Here is a 14,782-nt window from a genome sequence, read left to right on the forward strand (position 1 = left end):
AGGATTTATTTCCAGACAATAGGCGACATTCCTAACCTTCAATCACTCTCCAGCCCATGACTACTGTCAGCACACCAAGGCAACAAATAAAGGAGGCACATACAGGCAGCAGCGGGTCTGTCCAAGTTGTGAGTCAACCTGTGGGCCGATCAACTATCGAAAAAGGTGATGACATGTAATTGCAGCCAATACCGGTGCATTTCAGGCTGAAACAACCTAGTAATATGAATCAAATGCCGGGCGGAAGTCCATCTGTCCCACGCTTTATAAAATAAACAGTCCTTGATTAAAGCAGCAAGCACACCCCCTACACTCCGCCTGGTTTGGGGCTATCTCCACAAACAATTGATACTCTAAAATTCAATTCTCATTAATAAACCGGTTCTATCTACAGGGAATACCTGAAATATGGATTCTCCTTATCTGTCAGATCCAGGAACTCCTGCCCAGCTGGTTGCGGAGGCAAATCGGATGCTCTCTTGTCTCGTCTAGCGTTCTCGCGGCTATTGATCCAAAGAGAGCTAGACGGCAGAACAGCGAGGCGGTCCACTGCGCGATGATGTTGTATTTGGCGTTGTCGTAGTGTGGTCCGACTCGGAATGTCTGAGGGTCCGATGAGGAACCCTACATGGTGAAGCCATCGTTTAGCCATTTACTGTCCCGATTCGAGACTCTGCTCTCAACGAGAGGGATATCGTGTATGTTAGAACTAACCAACACAGTATCCAATCATCGTTATTGCGTTGATAGTTGTCTTCTTAGTGTACCCCGCCACATTGGTACCAACAGAACTGAATATCAGGAGCAGCGCGGTTGCGGAGTTGCCAATCACAATGTAGTAACCAACCAATTGGCCGATACGATGGGCGTTTGAACCTTCTCGGGCCAGTCCTGCCATCAGGGAAATTCCGAATAGCCCGAGCAACATCGCGCCAGAGGCAGAAGCCATGCGATTCTGAGTTCTATGGGCGATGTATGGAAATCCTAGGTTCGTGATGATCTGCACAACGCCCCCCTGGCATGCTGATGAGCAGTGTGTTCTCGGGGGAAAGCCTTATTCTTGTATGAGCTGGGTGAAGAAGACGGTTATGCCACCGCAGGGGATTGTGCATGTTATGCAGAATAGGAAGATCAGATATGTCTGTAGGAGGTATATGGGAATCAGCTTGGACCTGCAACAGCTTTGGAATAGGTTCTCACTCTGATATCGGTAAAGGCCTCGCGGACCTGGTACCACTTCAATACTCTGCTACCGATTCCTTGCTGATTTGCGCGCAGACGTTCAACGGCGAGTCGACGTTCTTCTCGACTCAACCATCTGGCGTTAATTGGGGAATCGGGCAAAAAGTACAAAAGTCCAAATCCATATAAACTGGTAAGCAGACCGCACACTAGAAAGATGGCTTTCCATGAAGGAAAGGTGATGCTCACGTTTTCCCTGAACCCTCGCGCGATTCCGTACGCAAAAGCACCCCCAGCGATTTGGGAAAAGCCGTTAGCACAGAACCCGATAGCGGTTCTGAATGCTTGCTCGCTGCCGCGGTACCATCGCGAAGTTATCAGAAAAAAATCCTGCTTTGAATTAGCCGGACGGGTTGTCTTGTGAATAGAATGTCGCTGACCTGCGGTAACAGAACCTTCGAGGGCACCAAGAAAGAATCGCGTAGCCATGAGACCAGCAAAATTATTTGTACCAGCGTGGCAGCAGAGTACAATCTCCCAGAAGACAACCGTGACTGAAACGTATCGTGCCAGCAGAAATTTCTGCATAAGTACGTTATGCGGGTATTCGAATGCCAGATAGCCGATGTAAAAGATAGAGCCGGTCCTTTATTTTTCTGTTATTTAGCTACCACCCATTTTATCCAGACAGACGCAATTGGATTGTGAACAGACCATGAGCACTGGGAGTTATTGATTTTTGTATCTTCTTTAATCCCCATAATAGCCGCACAACCTAGGGCTGTCTTGCGAGATACTGCAGCGCATACAGCCCAAACATCCATGGCAGAATATGAAGATCGATCTTGCAGAGAATTCGGCTGCCGGTCTCTGCATCAATCCTGATGGCCTGCCTGCTGGCGAACTGGAGTGCTTCATCTCCCTTGGTATCTGCAGCTACATTTCCTTTTTCAATGCTGCTACCGTCAACGGGGGATGCCACTGCTGTGCATTCATCATTCTTCATTATCTTGTACTCCTTCTCAGTTGAGTCCCCCATGGCGACTGAAAACAGTGGGAAGTTGAACGGGAAGACGATGGTTAAGGGAGTAGACCTAGGTCAATGACCGCAGACACATTGAGGAATCACCGTCTCTATACATGGCACTTATCTACCTAAGAAGCCGCTTGTGATCAATAAACTTTGGGCATGCAAACCACGTATAATTCCTTCCTTTACCAGTGAGTGGTGGGTGTTCTCGGCCAACAAGTTGTAGCCCGGAATGACTAGGAAAGATATACCATTCCCGGTTGCAGGGAACGAAGAGGGGGGCACGATCGCCCTCTATCTGTACGCGATCAGACCGGCTATAGATAGGTATCGTTCGGCATCCATTGCTGTTCTCCGCATACGCTTCGACGAATATAGGAGGTGGTCGGCAAAACCGCCGAACGCTAGCGATAATGAGCGGGGTACGATAAAGAAGAAACCTGAGATTAACTCGACAAGGGTTATGTGCGGAGTGATGCGGCAGGAAAATATCTGATGAAATTGGATTGATTTAAATTCCTTGCAGTTCAATTATATATCAAAGCAATTCGTTTCTGCTCTTTGATTCTGTTAGGACTTGTTTGGTGGTCTCCTTGACAACATGGGTAACTATACCGTTCACACGTCGACACTCTTCGATCCGAAGAAAAAGGCATTCGTTCAAAATGTTTCCATTACGGTTGATACAATAACCGGAAATATCGTGCGAGTTTTCGAGCGGAGTGAGGAATTGGGCGACACTGTTCCTGAGGGAGATATCGACTTGCGAGGGAAGGTCACTATGCCTGGACTTGTTGATGCTCACACTCATATTTTTCTGCATTCCTATGAGTGAGTATGAATATACGTATATTCCTGCTCGACAATTGTAAAACTGATGGCGCTTAGTGAACGCCCGGCTCTCAATCAGAAACGTGACGAGAGCAATGTCGAGCGGATAGTAAGGGCGATCAACCATTGCCGCCTTGGTCTTTTGGCCGGCTACACAACCTATCGGTATAGTTAGCTTCCACAGAAATTTAAGGGAAACTCCAAAGTAACGAATTACTGTAGTGATCTCAGTTCAGAATCCATGGGCGACGCTGATGCAAATATGCGCGATGCCATCTCCCGCGGACTCATCCCTGGCCCTCGCCTCTTTGTCGCAACAAAAGCCCTAGCCAGCACAGGTGCATACGAACTGCGAACTGAAAACAGCGCTGGTGGTGTCTGTCTCCCCCAAGGTGCTGAAGCAGTCGATGGTGTCGACGAGATCCGTCGCGCTGTTCGTCGTCGCATCGCTGCCGGCGCAGATATCATCAAGTTCTTTGCGGACTATCGTCGCCGGATCATGAGATATCCTCCGGCGCAGCAACATCCTTACAGGCCCAGCGTTCTCCATCCACCCAAGGATCCAAACCCAGACGTCCTGAACTTCGCTCAGGAGGAGATGGACATGATCGTCAAGGAGGCGAAGTTGGCAAATTGCCCTGTTGCTGCGCACTGCGGGACGATTGAGGGGGCCATGTGTGCCATAAGAGCCGGAGTCCAGACCATTGAACATGCCTATTATGCTGATGAGGAATTATTTCGGGCAATGATCGAAAATAACGTTGTGTTTGTACCCACCCTAGCAGTGTGTGAGCGGCTACACACCCGTCGATACGATGAGATCAAAGCCCAGACGGCTCTGGCATACAAACTAGGTGTACGATTTGCTTGTGGCGGTGATACTGGAACGTATCTACACGGTGAGAATGCTAGGGAGCTCGAGCTTATGATTGAGGCTGGAATGTCTGTTGAAGATGTGATTGAGTCTTGCACGGTTGGCGGTTGGGAGTCCTGTGGGAAAGATCTCTGTGGTATGCGCTTTGGGTGGTTCGAGGAAGGTGTTCGAGCAGATATTATTGCACTGGAAACAGATCCAACGGAAGATAAGGGTGCTTTTAGAAAGGTTGATTTTGTCATGAAGGATGCCAGGGTTTGGAAAATGAACGGGCAGGCAGTTGGTATGGTATAACCTTCTTCAGCACCATAAAATATATGTTTTGGTAACTCATGATATACGAAAAGGGATATTTCTGTACCAGGTAGACAGAGTCTAGAATAAGACCACAGCTGCATCGCTACAGTTTGCTAATCCTTCCCGCAGCGACTAGCGTCCTACCACCGTCCACCCTTATATCCGAACGGGTCACATAACCACCAGCAGGGCTACCAAGATACAAGGAAGCAGCAGCTAGTTCCTGCTCAGTTCCAGATCTACGGGCCGGCATCTCAGCAGCAAATTTCATATTTGACTCGGGATGTGTCGGGTCAATCGGATTCTTTCTGCTGAGAAATAATCTAGGCGAAATAGAATTCACGCGAACTGATATAATTAAGGAGGATGTACATGAGACACTCGATCTGCAAAGATGGCACACAAGGAAAAGGGTCAAACGCACTATAATGATCCGCAAATTCCGCGGCCATAATCCCGACCAGATGATCCACGGCAGCTTTCGACATCTGATAAGCGGGAACAAATTGGCCAGTATGCTTGATGGCGACGTTGCTAAAACAGATGACACAACCGCGTCCGGCACCCTTTCGAGCTGCAGCACCAAGGAGGTTGAGAACACCAGCTGTAAGGAAGTACTGTGCGAAGAGGTTTATCGAACGAAGCCTCTGAGTCAGCCCAAGAAAGGGACCTTGTCGCATCCACAAGTTTCTCTAATCCCCGGCCAGATTCAAAGAACAGAGAGTTGGTCTTTCGAATGCCAGTTGTGTTGACGAGAATGTCGATCTCATTGTTGTGCTTCTTGCAGTTTTAACACGACTGACTGGATTCCGGCTAGTGAACTCAGGTCGCCTTGAACCCTACAGGCCTCTTTAAGCAATAATCAAATCTTGCCTGAGGATTAGACTATCCCTTACGTCTTGATCTCTCCCTTTAACTTTAGATCATTCTTAGCGTTTTCAAGTTCGCTCTTGACTTCATCGAGACGTGATTGAACTATATCAACGAGGGTGACAGATACTCCGGTTATCGAGCGCCTTCCACGAGAAGCTCTTCTCAAAAATATTGAGCAGTCAGAAATTGCAACTAAGGACATTCCCATGGTGTAAATGCCTAGAGAAGGTGAGATGTCGGGAGAGTTATCTTGATATTGAATCCAATGTGAGATGCCCAAATATCAGTTATGTATAAACTCGAGAAGCCTATTCTGTATATCTTCTTCCCATTCGCAACAACTTTTTTCTTTCACGTCAGATCTTACATAGCGTCAATCACAGAGCTTAGCCATTCAATAGGGTTTTCAAATTTGTCAAATGCACTGTACAGTTGTAACTTGGTTTGTTTTCTCTAATCCTTGAAGTTCAAGCGGAAAGGTCTGGCTGCACTAATATCAACGACAACTTAGTAATATCTGATTTTCCCAATAATAATAATAATAATAACTGAGGTTTTGGTTGCCGAGGGTGTCCGAACGGTCGTAAGCCGTCTCGGAGATATCAAGCACAGGCGCCCTTATTCCCGACACTCTCCATGGGGTTGGCACGAGGCACTTAATGTAAGGATAATGATATCGTCATGGATGTTTTTTTAAAGTTCTACACATCTTGAGATTATCGAAAAAGGCGAAAAAAAAATAACAAGCTACCTCTTCCTCACTGGTACACTACTACGGCCGGTACCAAATGCCTATTATCTATCATTCCATCTGGTAGTGGACAATCTATATCCTATCAAGCAAGCAAGCACTGGAATCCATACTTCATATAACATCATGCCTCCTATCACCGGCCACTCCGTCCTCATCATCGGAGGCACCTCAGGAATCGGCTTCGCAGTCGCAAAGCTCGCCCTCGCAGCAGGCGCGTCTCGCGTAGCCATCGCCTCCTCCAACTCGACCCGAATCAAAACCGCCCTCCAGGACCTACGATCCGAATTCCCAAATGCCCAGATCCTTGGACACGAATGTGACCTCAGCCACGACGACGTCGAAGACCGTCTGGAGACGCTGTTCATGGAAGTAACAGCGACAGCAGACCACGATGATGACGACTCCTTCCTCCTCGACCACATCATCTACACCGCCGGCAGACCCGTCGTGAAACCCATCCACGATATCACCTTACCCTTCATCCACCAATCCGGCCACCTCTCCTTCGTCGCGCCGTTGCTCGTTGCCAAGCTCACGCCCCGGTTCATCAAGTCCCGATATACCTCGTCACTGATCTTCACCACCGGCCGGATATCCGAGAAACCCACGCCGGGTTGGTCCATCGTCGCATCCTTCGCGACCGGCCTGCACGGTATGACGCGCAACCTTGCGGTGGATCTCAAGCCGGTGCGGGTGAACCTCGTGAGTCCCGGGGCGACGGATACGGAGCTTTGGGGCGCGAATCGGGAGAAGATCAAGGAGGCGATGGCGAAGGATTCGCTTCTGGGCAAGGTTGGCACGGCGGAGGAGGTCGCTGAGGCGTATATCTATTTGATGAAGGATACGAATGCCACGGGGGCTTGTGTGAGTACGAGTGGGGGGATTTTGTTGCAGTAGGGATCGGTCATAGATATACTGTAGCGGCTGTTTCGGCTGTTTATTTCTTTTTAGAAAGTCAGTCACAGGTTGATAATAATAAGATGGTTACATTCCAATGTTAGTCATACGCAGATGAGCAAAAAAAAAAGTGCACTTGCATAATTCAAGTAAGCCTCGTGAAAAGGTACTGGAAACTTACAAAGTGTGTGTGTCTCCTTGCTGTCGTTTCTGACATCTAGAAAATCATATTCTGGATACGTACCCAGGTCAGTAGACTTCGTGATTTAGATATGCATTTCTGCGCCTTAATGATGTATGAGATCTTAACAAATTTGTAGGAAAACCATGCTTCCTCTTGCCAGAACATGACATCAAGCATTTAGTAACCAAATATTACAGCTTCGAACCCTTCGGGTCGGGATTCGGCAGCGCTCTTCTCATCACCTTCCCGCTCCCCGTCCTTGGAATTGCATCAATGAAGTACACACCTCCCGTAAGCCACTTGTGAGGAGCAAAATTCCGCTTGATCATATCGGCGAGTTCCTGCTCTGTTACAGCGGGGGCTCCCTTCTTCTGTACGATGAAGCCTCGGGGGTATTCGTTTCCATTTCTAACGAACCTAGAAGTGAGTATTATCCTTTCTACGGAAGGGGGACGCTTAAACCAGGGAGGGGGGAGTGTTAGACGTACATCTTCGCAGAAGTAACAGCCGCATCAGCGACGCTGGGATGCGTCAGGAGGGCGAGTTCCAACTCTGTCGGACTGACTTGGAGGCCTTTGACTTTGATTAATTCCTGGAGAGTAACGATCAGCTGTTATCAAGTTCGAAGGTATAATGAGGGTTCTGAAGAGGACGTACCTTGAGTCTATCAACGATATAGATCCGCTCTCTCTTATCGATATATGCAACATCTCCAGTACGAAGCCAACGGACACCGTCCTCGTATACGATGGTATCAGCTGTCGCCTCCGGCTTCTTATAGTACCCCTTCATGACGTTCGGACCCGAAACCCACAGCTCGCCTACCACTTCACCATCCGATTCCGCTGACCCAGTGCCACTTTTGAAGTCCCTATCCTCAACAGGTACAATCTTTGCCCAGCAATTCGGATTCAATAATCCTACCGAGCTCCCATCATCCACATCGTCCGGCGCAAACCCCGCCACGGAACATGTGCACTCGGTCATCCCCCACCCCTGCTTAACGTGCACCCCGGGACGGAAGTACATCTTCTCAACCAGCCTCCCGATATCTCCGTTCAGCGGAGCTGAGCCGCACCCGGCAGTTTCCACTGCGTGTAGGTTGTAGCGCTCCGGGTGGGACTGTTTCGTGAGCATGACCATGATTGTTGGAACGGCGGTCAGAGTGGTGACGTGGTAAATGTCAAGGTAGAGGAGGTAAGTGTCGATGGTGAACTTGGGCATGATGAAGACTTTGGCGCCGATGAGGGGAGCGTTGATGCAGTAGTATGTTTGGCCCTGTTTCTATATGCGTTAGCACGCTTATTACCTGGACAGCAGCTATCAGGATATTGGGAGGAAATAACATACATAAGGAAATAACATACATAAGCATGATACATAGGAAGCGGTGCCAACCACCTCTCTCCTGAAGCATCCACACGCGCCTTACGTGCACGACCTTCCGGGGTATTGCCAACGATATTGCGTTTAAAGACGACCTGTTCTGCGTTCGCGACAAGGTTGTAGTGTGAGATCTCAACCCCCTTTGGGAGTCCAGTTGTCCTGAAAACAAGGAGCTGTTAGTCCGATTTCACGCCTCCAGAATTAATAGGTAATTCAAAGCAATGTGAACCAACCCGCTAGAGTAATTAAGAACAGCCGTGGTTGACATCGCGTCTTCCAATGTGGTGATCTTTCTCCACGACCACGAGCTACTCTCCTCAACAGAGGCCCAGATGTCGGTCCAGGGACGCAATTGGAGAGAAGCATGTCGTTTCAGGTCTTCTTCGGGGTCGCAGAACAGATACACACGATCTCGTGGTAACCCAGCCTTTGTGGCGGCTTTCAAAGCTATAGAAGCCGTGTCGGGGCTGGTGATAAGTGTTCTGGCTTCGGAATCGCGTAGTTGATATTCCAATTCTGCGAAATATCAGTACACAAGGTAATCTTTAGGGTCATGATACTACAGAGCAAAGACCAAATGAGCATACCTGACGCAGAAGCTGACGGCGATGCAGCTGTAAAAACACAACCAGCGGCGATGGTACCCCACAACAAGACTGGGAAGAACAGTCTATTGTTCGAGTACAAAAGAACCTTATCATCGGGTTTTAGCCCGAGTCTCTGAAAACCTAGTCCTACTCGTTTGACGAAGCCTTCCGCCTGGGCAAGACTGTAACATTTCGACGGCGAGGTCGCGTCAAAGTACTGCGGTTTCTGTCGGGAGGAGGCTGTCCCAGAGGAGAAGACAAAGGTCGCAACGTCAATTGGCGGGATGTCGATGGTATATGGGGACTTGATTATCCTGGGGCTGCCAGGTTTCTGCATAATGAATGATAGTCTCGAATCTGGGTTGTCTTGCTGATTGATTTTCTTCAAGCTATATGGTTTCTAATACAATGGAAAAATTTTCGATGGGGCAGCAAATCTCTCAAACGCAGGTATGTATCTGGGTATCAATCGTTGCACTCGGAGCAAATATGTACAAAATACGCATATACCAGCTCAGAAATACGACAGGTCTCAGACACACTGCTTGGATAAAGGGCGATGCTGGGGCGTGCGGGGAAATCAAATCAGCCTCGGTCATAAAGTAGGTTCACCCAATTGGGGAGTGGAAGCGCGACCCCGTGGAAAGGAAAAAACTGCCATCTGAAAAATGCATATTTGCAATCAATAAATAAATATATATATGAATTTGGAAAATATGAGAATCAAGTGCCTGTTGTCCACAATATATATAGTTTTTCAGAATGATAATAGTTGAATTTAAGGTTGACTCCCGACTCCTACTGACAACTTGCCGGCATCTTTCTCGACCGCATTATTTGCTGCATTGGCCAAAGATCGACAATTTATGCTCTAGAGACTCATCATTCCCATTGGTAACATAGGTGGATAAGAGACAATGCAATGGGCGCGACAGCTTGGCGTCGGAGATGCTGTGGATCGAGATTCTCGAACGCGTTGTGATCTGCTATCCACCTTGGTTAGGTAGTGATCTGATCTCAGTTGCACACAGAACCAAAGTCCTTCTTCATCTACGACGTCTCCGTGTTCATCATCCTGCACTGCATCGTCGTCTACACCCCGCTGCAATAGGCGGCGTCGCTGTTCGTGGGGAACGACTTCTCCTGCTCCGCATTCGCGTTTGGGTATCAATGGACCTCTTCTCCAGACTGATATATGTTCATCTGGGCGTTGCGTGCATTGTAGACACCAATCTTTGATCAGATTAAGATGTTTGTTCTTTATCTGTATGGCGCAAAGTTAGCGAGGTCAAAAATTGCGGTCTCTTAGGTTAAGCCGGCTGCACGAAGGAACATATAAAGTAGGTTATTTTGTGCAGTCAAAGACCCAATAGAAGGTAGGTATTTAGAATCTCCGGTTAGATCTGGTTTCAAGTAGTACTGTACAGTACCTACGTGAAAGACGATAGCGGCATATAGAAGCGAATTCAGTTATAACCCTGTCATAAAATGCAATTCCCTCCGTTTCATAGGCATCTCCGATACCAAAAATCCCTCACGAATGCCTAGGGCTATTTTGCCTATTTCTTCAATAATTGGACGTTTGTAGGAAGGTGTGGGAGAGTCATAGGGAAGTGTAGTGGGGGCTTAACTAGCTGTCAGCTACTAGTGAGTTCGAACATCTATTTCCACGCCATGACCATAGCTGAGCCAAGTTGAGCGGGGTCGGTCCGAAAATGTACTCCGTAATTTAGCAATATATACTTGCGTGCGGGGTTTTCCGATACTGTCCACATATTATTATTATACTTTCCCAATTCTATCTATACATAGGAGAATAAAGACAGACCCATCCGTTCTATCTCTCCTCTCTCGAATTTACACACAACTCCAACCCCTCCGATAGATAAAGAAGAACCAACCATGCCCGAACTCACCGGCGACCCCAAGTCGCATCCCATCTCCTCATTCTCGCAGGGCATGACAGGTACCTGCCTCTGCGGCTCGATCCGCGTCACCATCGACGACCCGGACCTCTTCACCCGCCGCCGCGGCCACCTCTGCCACTGTGCCAATTGCCGCAAAGTTGCGGGCAGCTATGTCGCATCGAACCTCATCATCGAGGAGGAAAAAGTGAGCATTGAGGATGGGAAGGGCACCCTGAAGAAGTATGTTGATACCGCGACGGGAAGTGGGAGGCCGCTGGATCGGTTCTTTTGTGGGAAGTGTGGGAAGTGAGTTTTTTTTTATTCCACCCTTCAGACCTGAAAACTCATTCTAAACATGTTGTGTCTAACTCATCATTGTGCTTTACAAAGCCCCATCAAGTCCGTCACGCCCAACTTCCCCGGAAAAGTCATTCTCAAGATGGGCCTGTTCCCGCGCATTCCAGCACCCGAGGCAGAGTCGTTCTCGCTTCACCGGCATGACTGGGAGGCCTTCCACGATGGTGTCGACGCATACAAGATCAAGCTGTTTGGCGAGAAGCTGTAACTTACTTCTTGGGGGTTTTGTTTCGGTTGAGTTGGGGGATCTGGAGTACTTAGTAGTTATGTGTTTACCGAGGTCATGCGTATGTGGAGTCAGTCAGTCAGAAGTAGTTGTCGGACGGAGTTGAGGTTTCTGGCACTGGATAGTGGAGAAGATAAGATAGATTGCTTTTTTTGTTGGCAAATATGTGTTGATGGTGATGTTTTTCAACTGGTTGTTCGGCCCGAGGTGTTGGGGGAAGGGTCAACGCATACAGCAGACAGACAGATCGATGCAGGTGTGTCGGGAAGGATTAGTATATTAAACATGAAAATCTCCATATACACTAAGGTAAAATCATATCAATGTCAATGCGAGTTTTTAAACACGAAACGCCCCTAGATGGAAATGAGTAGGTTTTCTTCTATGAACCGACAAGTCAACTTGGGTACAGGAATCTTTCCTCCCTTGACAGCTGAACAGACTATTATCACGAATCTTTCTCTTTCTACCTTGTTCTTAGTGCTTGAGGAGATAAAGAGAAGGCCCCAGTGCGGATTTCGCTTCTTTTAGATTTGGAAAGCCGGATTATGGTCCTGTCTACCATAGACTGGGTCAACCATCAAGAGCTGCTACCGTACTTATAACCGATGCGCTCCAACCTACATGCGTGAGGATGCTTCTGTCTGTATTAAGTAGGTACCTTATATCCTATCGATGTCCGTTAGCAGACACACACGCACGTTTCAAGAGGTTGGATTATGATATTTCCCATCTCGAAATTAGATTACAAGAGAACCAGAGCTGCGCACTATCCAGAGCTATCGAGAGCTGTCCATTGCCTCGGGTATATGCTCTCTTCTCGAAGGAAACCCAGGTCCCAAGTCCTCGGGTCTCCTTTAACGCTTCGCCCAGTCTTGCGGTGTGTTGGAGCACCTCGAAACAGCTTATCCCTTCGCTTCAGGGATATGGAGTGTCCAATGGCCATGTCTGAATTCGCATCGTGGCAGCTTCTCGAGTCTTAGTCTCTTCCGTCTTCACAGCCGGAAATCTCATAAACAGTAGCCAAGCAGTACTATAACCGAGGAGCCGGTTGGCGTTTCGAGAGCGCAGGTAATGACGCATGTCGTGCCCTACCCCGCTCCAGAGGCGCTTTCGAGACACTATCGAAACTTACGAAACCCGCGAACACCGCTCGTATCTCGAATGTCCCTGCCTGTGTCTTGCCAGCTCATTTTGAGACACTGGCTAATTTAGGTACAGGAGATCGTCCACTTACCAGACCAGACAAGCCAAGAGGATTCGCTTAGATTCGAGGCAGAGACTAGCACTAAGATACTGTACATCAACACGCAGGACGAGCTCCAGTCCCGTCGGAGCTGCAGCTCCAGCTTCCCGAGGTCCTGGATGGGGACAACTTTCAGTCTCATCGGAAAGCTCCCCATCGGCACGAACAATGGATGTATCTCCCTCTGAACCCCGGGTATCGACCCCGCAAACCCCCGGTTTCCCCGGGAGTTGGGGTCCCCGCAAAGGGACCTTGCGGGGATTTCATCTCCTATCTATATAGCATCGTCTTGGGCCTTTTTCTGGCCTGTTTACCACTGTCAGCATTCGTTTTCTCAATTTACCTTCTGAATTGAATAGAACAAAAGCAGAATATTAATTTCTTTGTTTAAAATAAAAAGCACACGACCATGGCTCCTCCTACATACGACCTCATTGTCGTGGGATCCGGCTTCGCCGGCTGCATGACCACCCTGAACTTCCTCGAGACGTGCAAGAAGCTGAACAAGCGCGGCCATGTCGCCATGCTCGAGGTTGGGAAGAAAGGGGAGAGGTGCGGCGCGTCCCGCTGGACGGGCGCGTTCCTGCGCATGGACAAGGACCTCCGCTTCGACGAAGACTGGATCAAGGAGATGATGCGGGTCAGCAATGGTCAGGCCGATGCTGAGTACTGTCAGAAGCTTGCCATGGAGGCGCACGAGACGGCGGAGTATGTTCGGGATCATGGAGTCAACCTCATCCGGCATAAGGAGGATAATGTAAGTCAATTCCTATCAGCGGTTATATCATGTTAGTGTCCAGGGAGACCCTGACGGATGTATCTGTGTAGGTGTTTTTGGAGTTCAAGACAAATCAGCACTTCGTCTTTCCGGACGGAGGCGGCCACGCCATTGTCAATGCCCTGCTGAAGCACATCGAACAATACCCCAACTGCGACATCCACTGGGAGACCGAGGCCCGCCATCTCCTCACGAATACAAAGGGAGCTATTACTGGAGTTCAGGTCAGAAAGTCTGATGGACTTCTATATGATCTGTAGGTCTTCTTTTCTTGCGATTGTTTCATCCCTTCGGAAGCTGACAAGCATAGATACGCCCCAGACGTCATGCTCGCCTGCGGCGGCTTCGAAGGAAACAGAGAAATGCTCGCCAAATACGTCGGCCCCAAGACCCACGAACTCCCTCTCATCGCCCCCGGCTTGAAATACAACAAGGGAGCCGGCTTAAATATGGCCCTCGAAGTTGGCGCCGACACGGCCGGCTCCTTCGACGGCATCCACTCCGAACTGGTCGACACGCGCGCCACGAAACCAGACGCTGTCATTTGGGGCCACAACTACGGCATCCTGCTTAACGAAAACTGCGAGCGCTTCTACGATGAAGGCAACCGCCCACTCTTTGCGACATTCGAGATGGCGGCCTTCTACCTCTGGCGCGATCACAACAACAAGGGATACTTCGTGACGGACAGCACAATTATGGATCGGTTCCGACCGGGCTGGGTCTACGAGTCGACGGACCAGGAGCCTGTCAAGGCTGATAGTATCCGCGATCTCGCACTCAAGCTGGGCGCAGATCCGGAGAAGCTTGAGAAGATTGTCAGAGAATTTAATGCAGCCTGTGACAAGAATATGCCGTTTGATCTGATGAAGCTCGATGGCAAGGCTACGAAGGGGCTGAAACCGAACAAGACCAACTGGGCCAACCCCATTGATAAGCCTCCATACTACGCCTTCCCCGTTGCAGCAAACCTCACCTTCACGTATGGTGGCGTCAAGATCAATCTGGACTCGCAGGTCCTGGGTACGAACGGCGTGCCGATCCCGGGGCTGTATGCGGCTGGTGAGCTGACCGGTCTGTACATCAACGGTATGTTGTATCTACCTTTCGACATTATCAACTTAGCACTTTATACTGATTGGAAGAATAGAGTACCCTCCGGCTACATCCGTCCTGCGATCCCTGACTTTTGGCCGTCTTGCGGGCCGGGCCATCGCAGAGAAGCTGCAGCACCCTGCACTGAGGAGTGCTACCTCGATTGGTAAATCGCTTCTGTAGCCGTCTCTTATCATAAAATAAACTACGGGAGTCGAATGAAAAAGCAATTCGACAGCGTAATTTCATATAAGGTACCTAATCCGGGAGTCGAGAGG

The 14,782-nt window shown here is 49.0% G+C and overlaps 6 protein-coding genes across 6 annotated transcripts; 4 read left to right on the plus strand and 2 right to left on the minus strand.

The window, feature by feature from the left end:
- Positions 1-307: 307 nt before the first annotated feature.
- Positions 308-2,221, minus strand: VTN00DRAFT_6878 (uncharacterized protein; the record flags this gene model as incomplete). The annotated part of the gene is made up of 5 exons (XM_069433562.1): positions 308-329; positions 402-624; positions 715-1,015; positions 1,201-1,828; positions 1,992-2,221. The coding sequence occupies 5 exons, from the start codon at positions 2,219-2,221 to the stop codon at positions 308-310; spliced, it is 1,404 nt and encodes a 467-aa protein (XP_069286932.1).
- Positions 2,222-2,813: 592 nt separating this feature from the next.
- On the plus strand, positions 2,814-5,069 carry VTN00DRAFT_6879 (uncharacterized protein; the record flags this gene model as incomplete). Its single annotated transcript, XM_069433563.1, has 5 exons — positions 2,814-3,043; positions 3,101-3,208; positions 3,266-4,200; positions 4,542-4,820; positions 5,032-5,069. 5 exons carry the CDS (start codon positions 2,814-2,816, stop codon positions 5,067-5,069), a joined length of 1,590 nt encoding a protein of 529 aa, XP_069286933.1.
- Positions 5,070-5,964: 895 nt separating this feature from the next.
- VTN00DRAFT_6880 (uncharacterized protein) lies at positions 5,965-6,738 on the plus strand (the record flags this gene model as incomplete). Its single annotated transcript, XM_069433565.1, has 1 exon — positions 5,965-6,738. The coding sequence occupies one exon, from the start codon at positions 5,965-5,967 to the stop codon at positions 6,736-6,738; it is 774 nt and encodes a 257-aa protein (XP_069286934.1).
- A 375-nt stretch (positions 6,739-7,113) lies between these two features.
- VTN00DRAFT_6881 (uncharacterized protein) lies at positions 7,114-9,232 on the minus strand (the record flags this gene model as incomplete). Its single annotated transcript, XM_069433566.1, has 6 exons — positions 7,114-7,330; positions 7,411-7,514; positions 7,580-8,200; positions 8,290-8,467; positions 8,542-8,824; positions 8,896-9,232. 6 exons carry the CDS (start codon positions 9,230-9,232, stop codon positions 7,114-7,116), a joined length of 1,740 nt encoding a protein of 579 aa, XP_069286935.1.
- A 1,565-nt stretch (positions 9,233-10,797) lies between these two features.
- On the plus strand, positions 10,798-11,367 carry VTN00DRAFT_6882 (uncharacterized protein; the record flags this gene model as incomplete). The annotated part of the gene is made up of 2 exons (XM_069433567.1): positions 10,798-11,108; positions 11,193-11,367. The coding sequence occupies 2 exons, from the start codon at positions 10,798-10,800 to the stop codon at positions 11,365-11,367; spliced, it is 486 nt and encodes a 161-aa protein (XP_069286936.1).
- Positions 11,368-13,040: 1,673 nt separating this feature from the next.
- Positions 13,041-14,687, plus strand: VTN00DRAFT_6883 (uncharacterized protein; the record flags this gene model as incomplete). Its single annotated transcript, XM_069433568.1, has 4 exons — positions 13,041-13,388; positions 13,460-13,665; positions 13,720-14,498; positions 14,560-14,687. 4 exons carry the CDS (start codon positions 13,041-13,043, stop codon positions 14,685-14,687), a joined length of 1,461 nt encoding a protein of 486 aa, XP_069286937.1.
- Positions 14,688-14,782: the final 95 nt, after the last annotated feature.

The sequence above is a fragment of the Thermoascus crustaceus genome (assembly GCF_041956765.1).
Source record: "Thermoascus crustaceus strain CBS 181.67 unplaced genomic scaffold VTN00scaffold_4, whole genome shotgun sequence".
Taxonomy (NCBI): domain Eukaryota; kingdom Fungi; phylum Ascomycota; class Eurotiomycetes; order Eurotiales; family Thermoascaceae; genus Thermoascus; species Thermoascus crustaceus.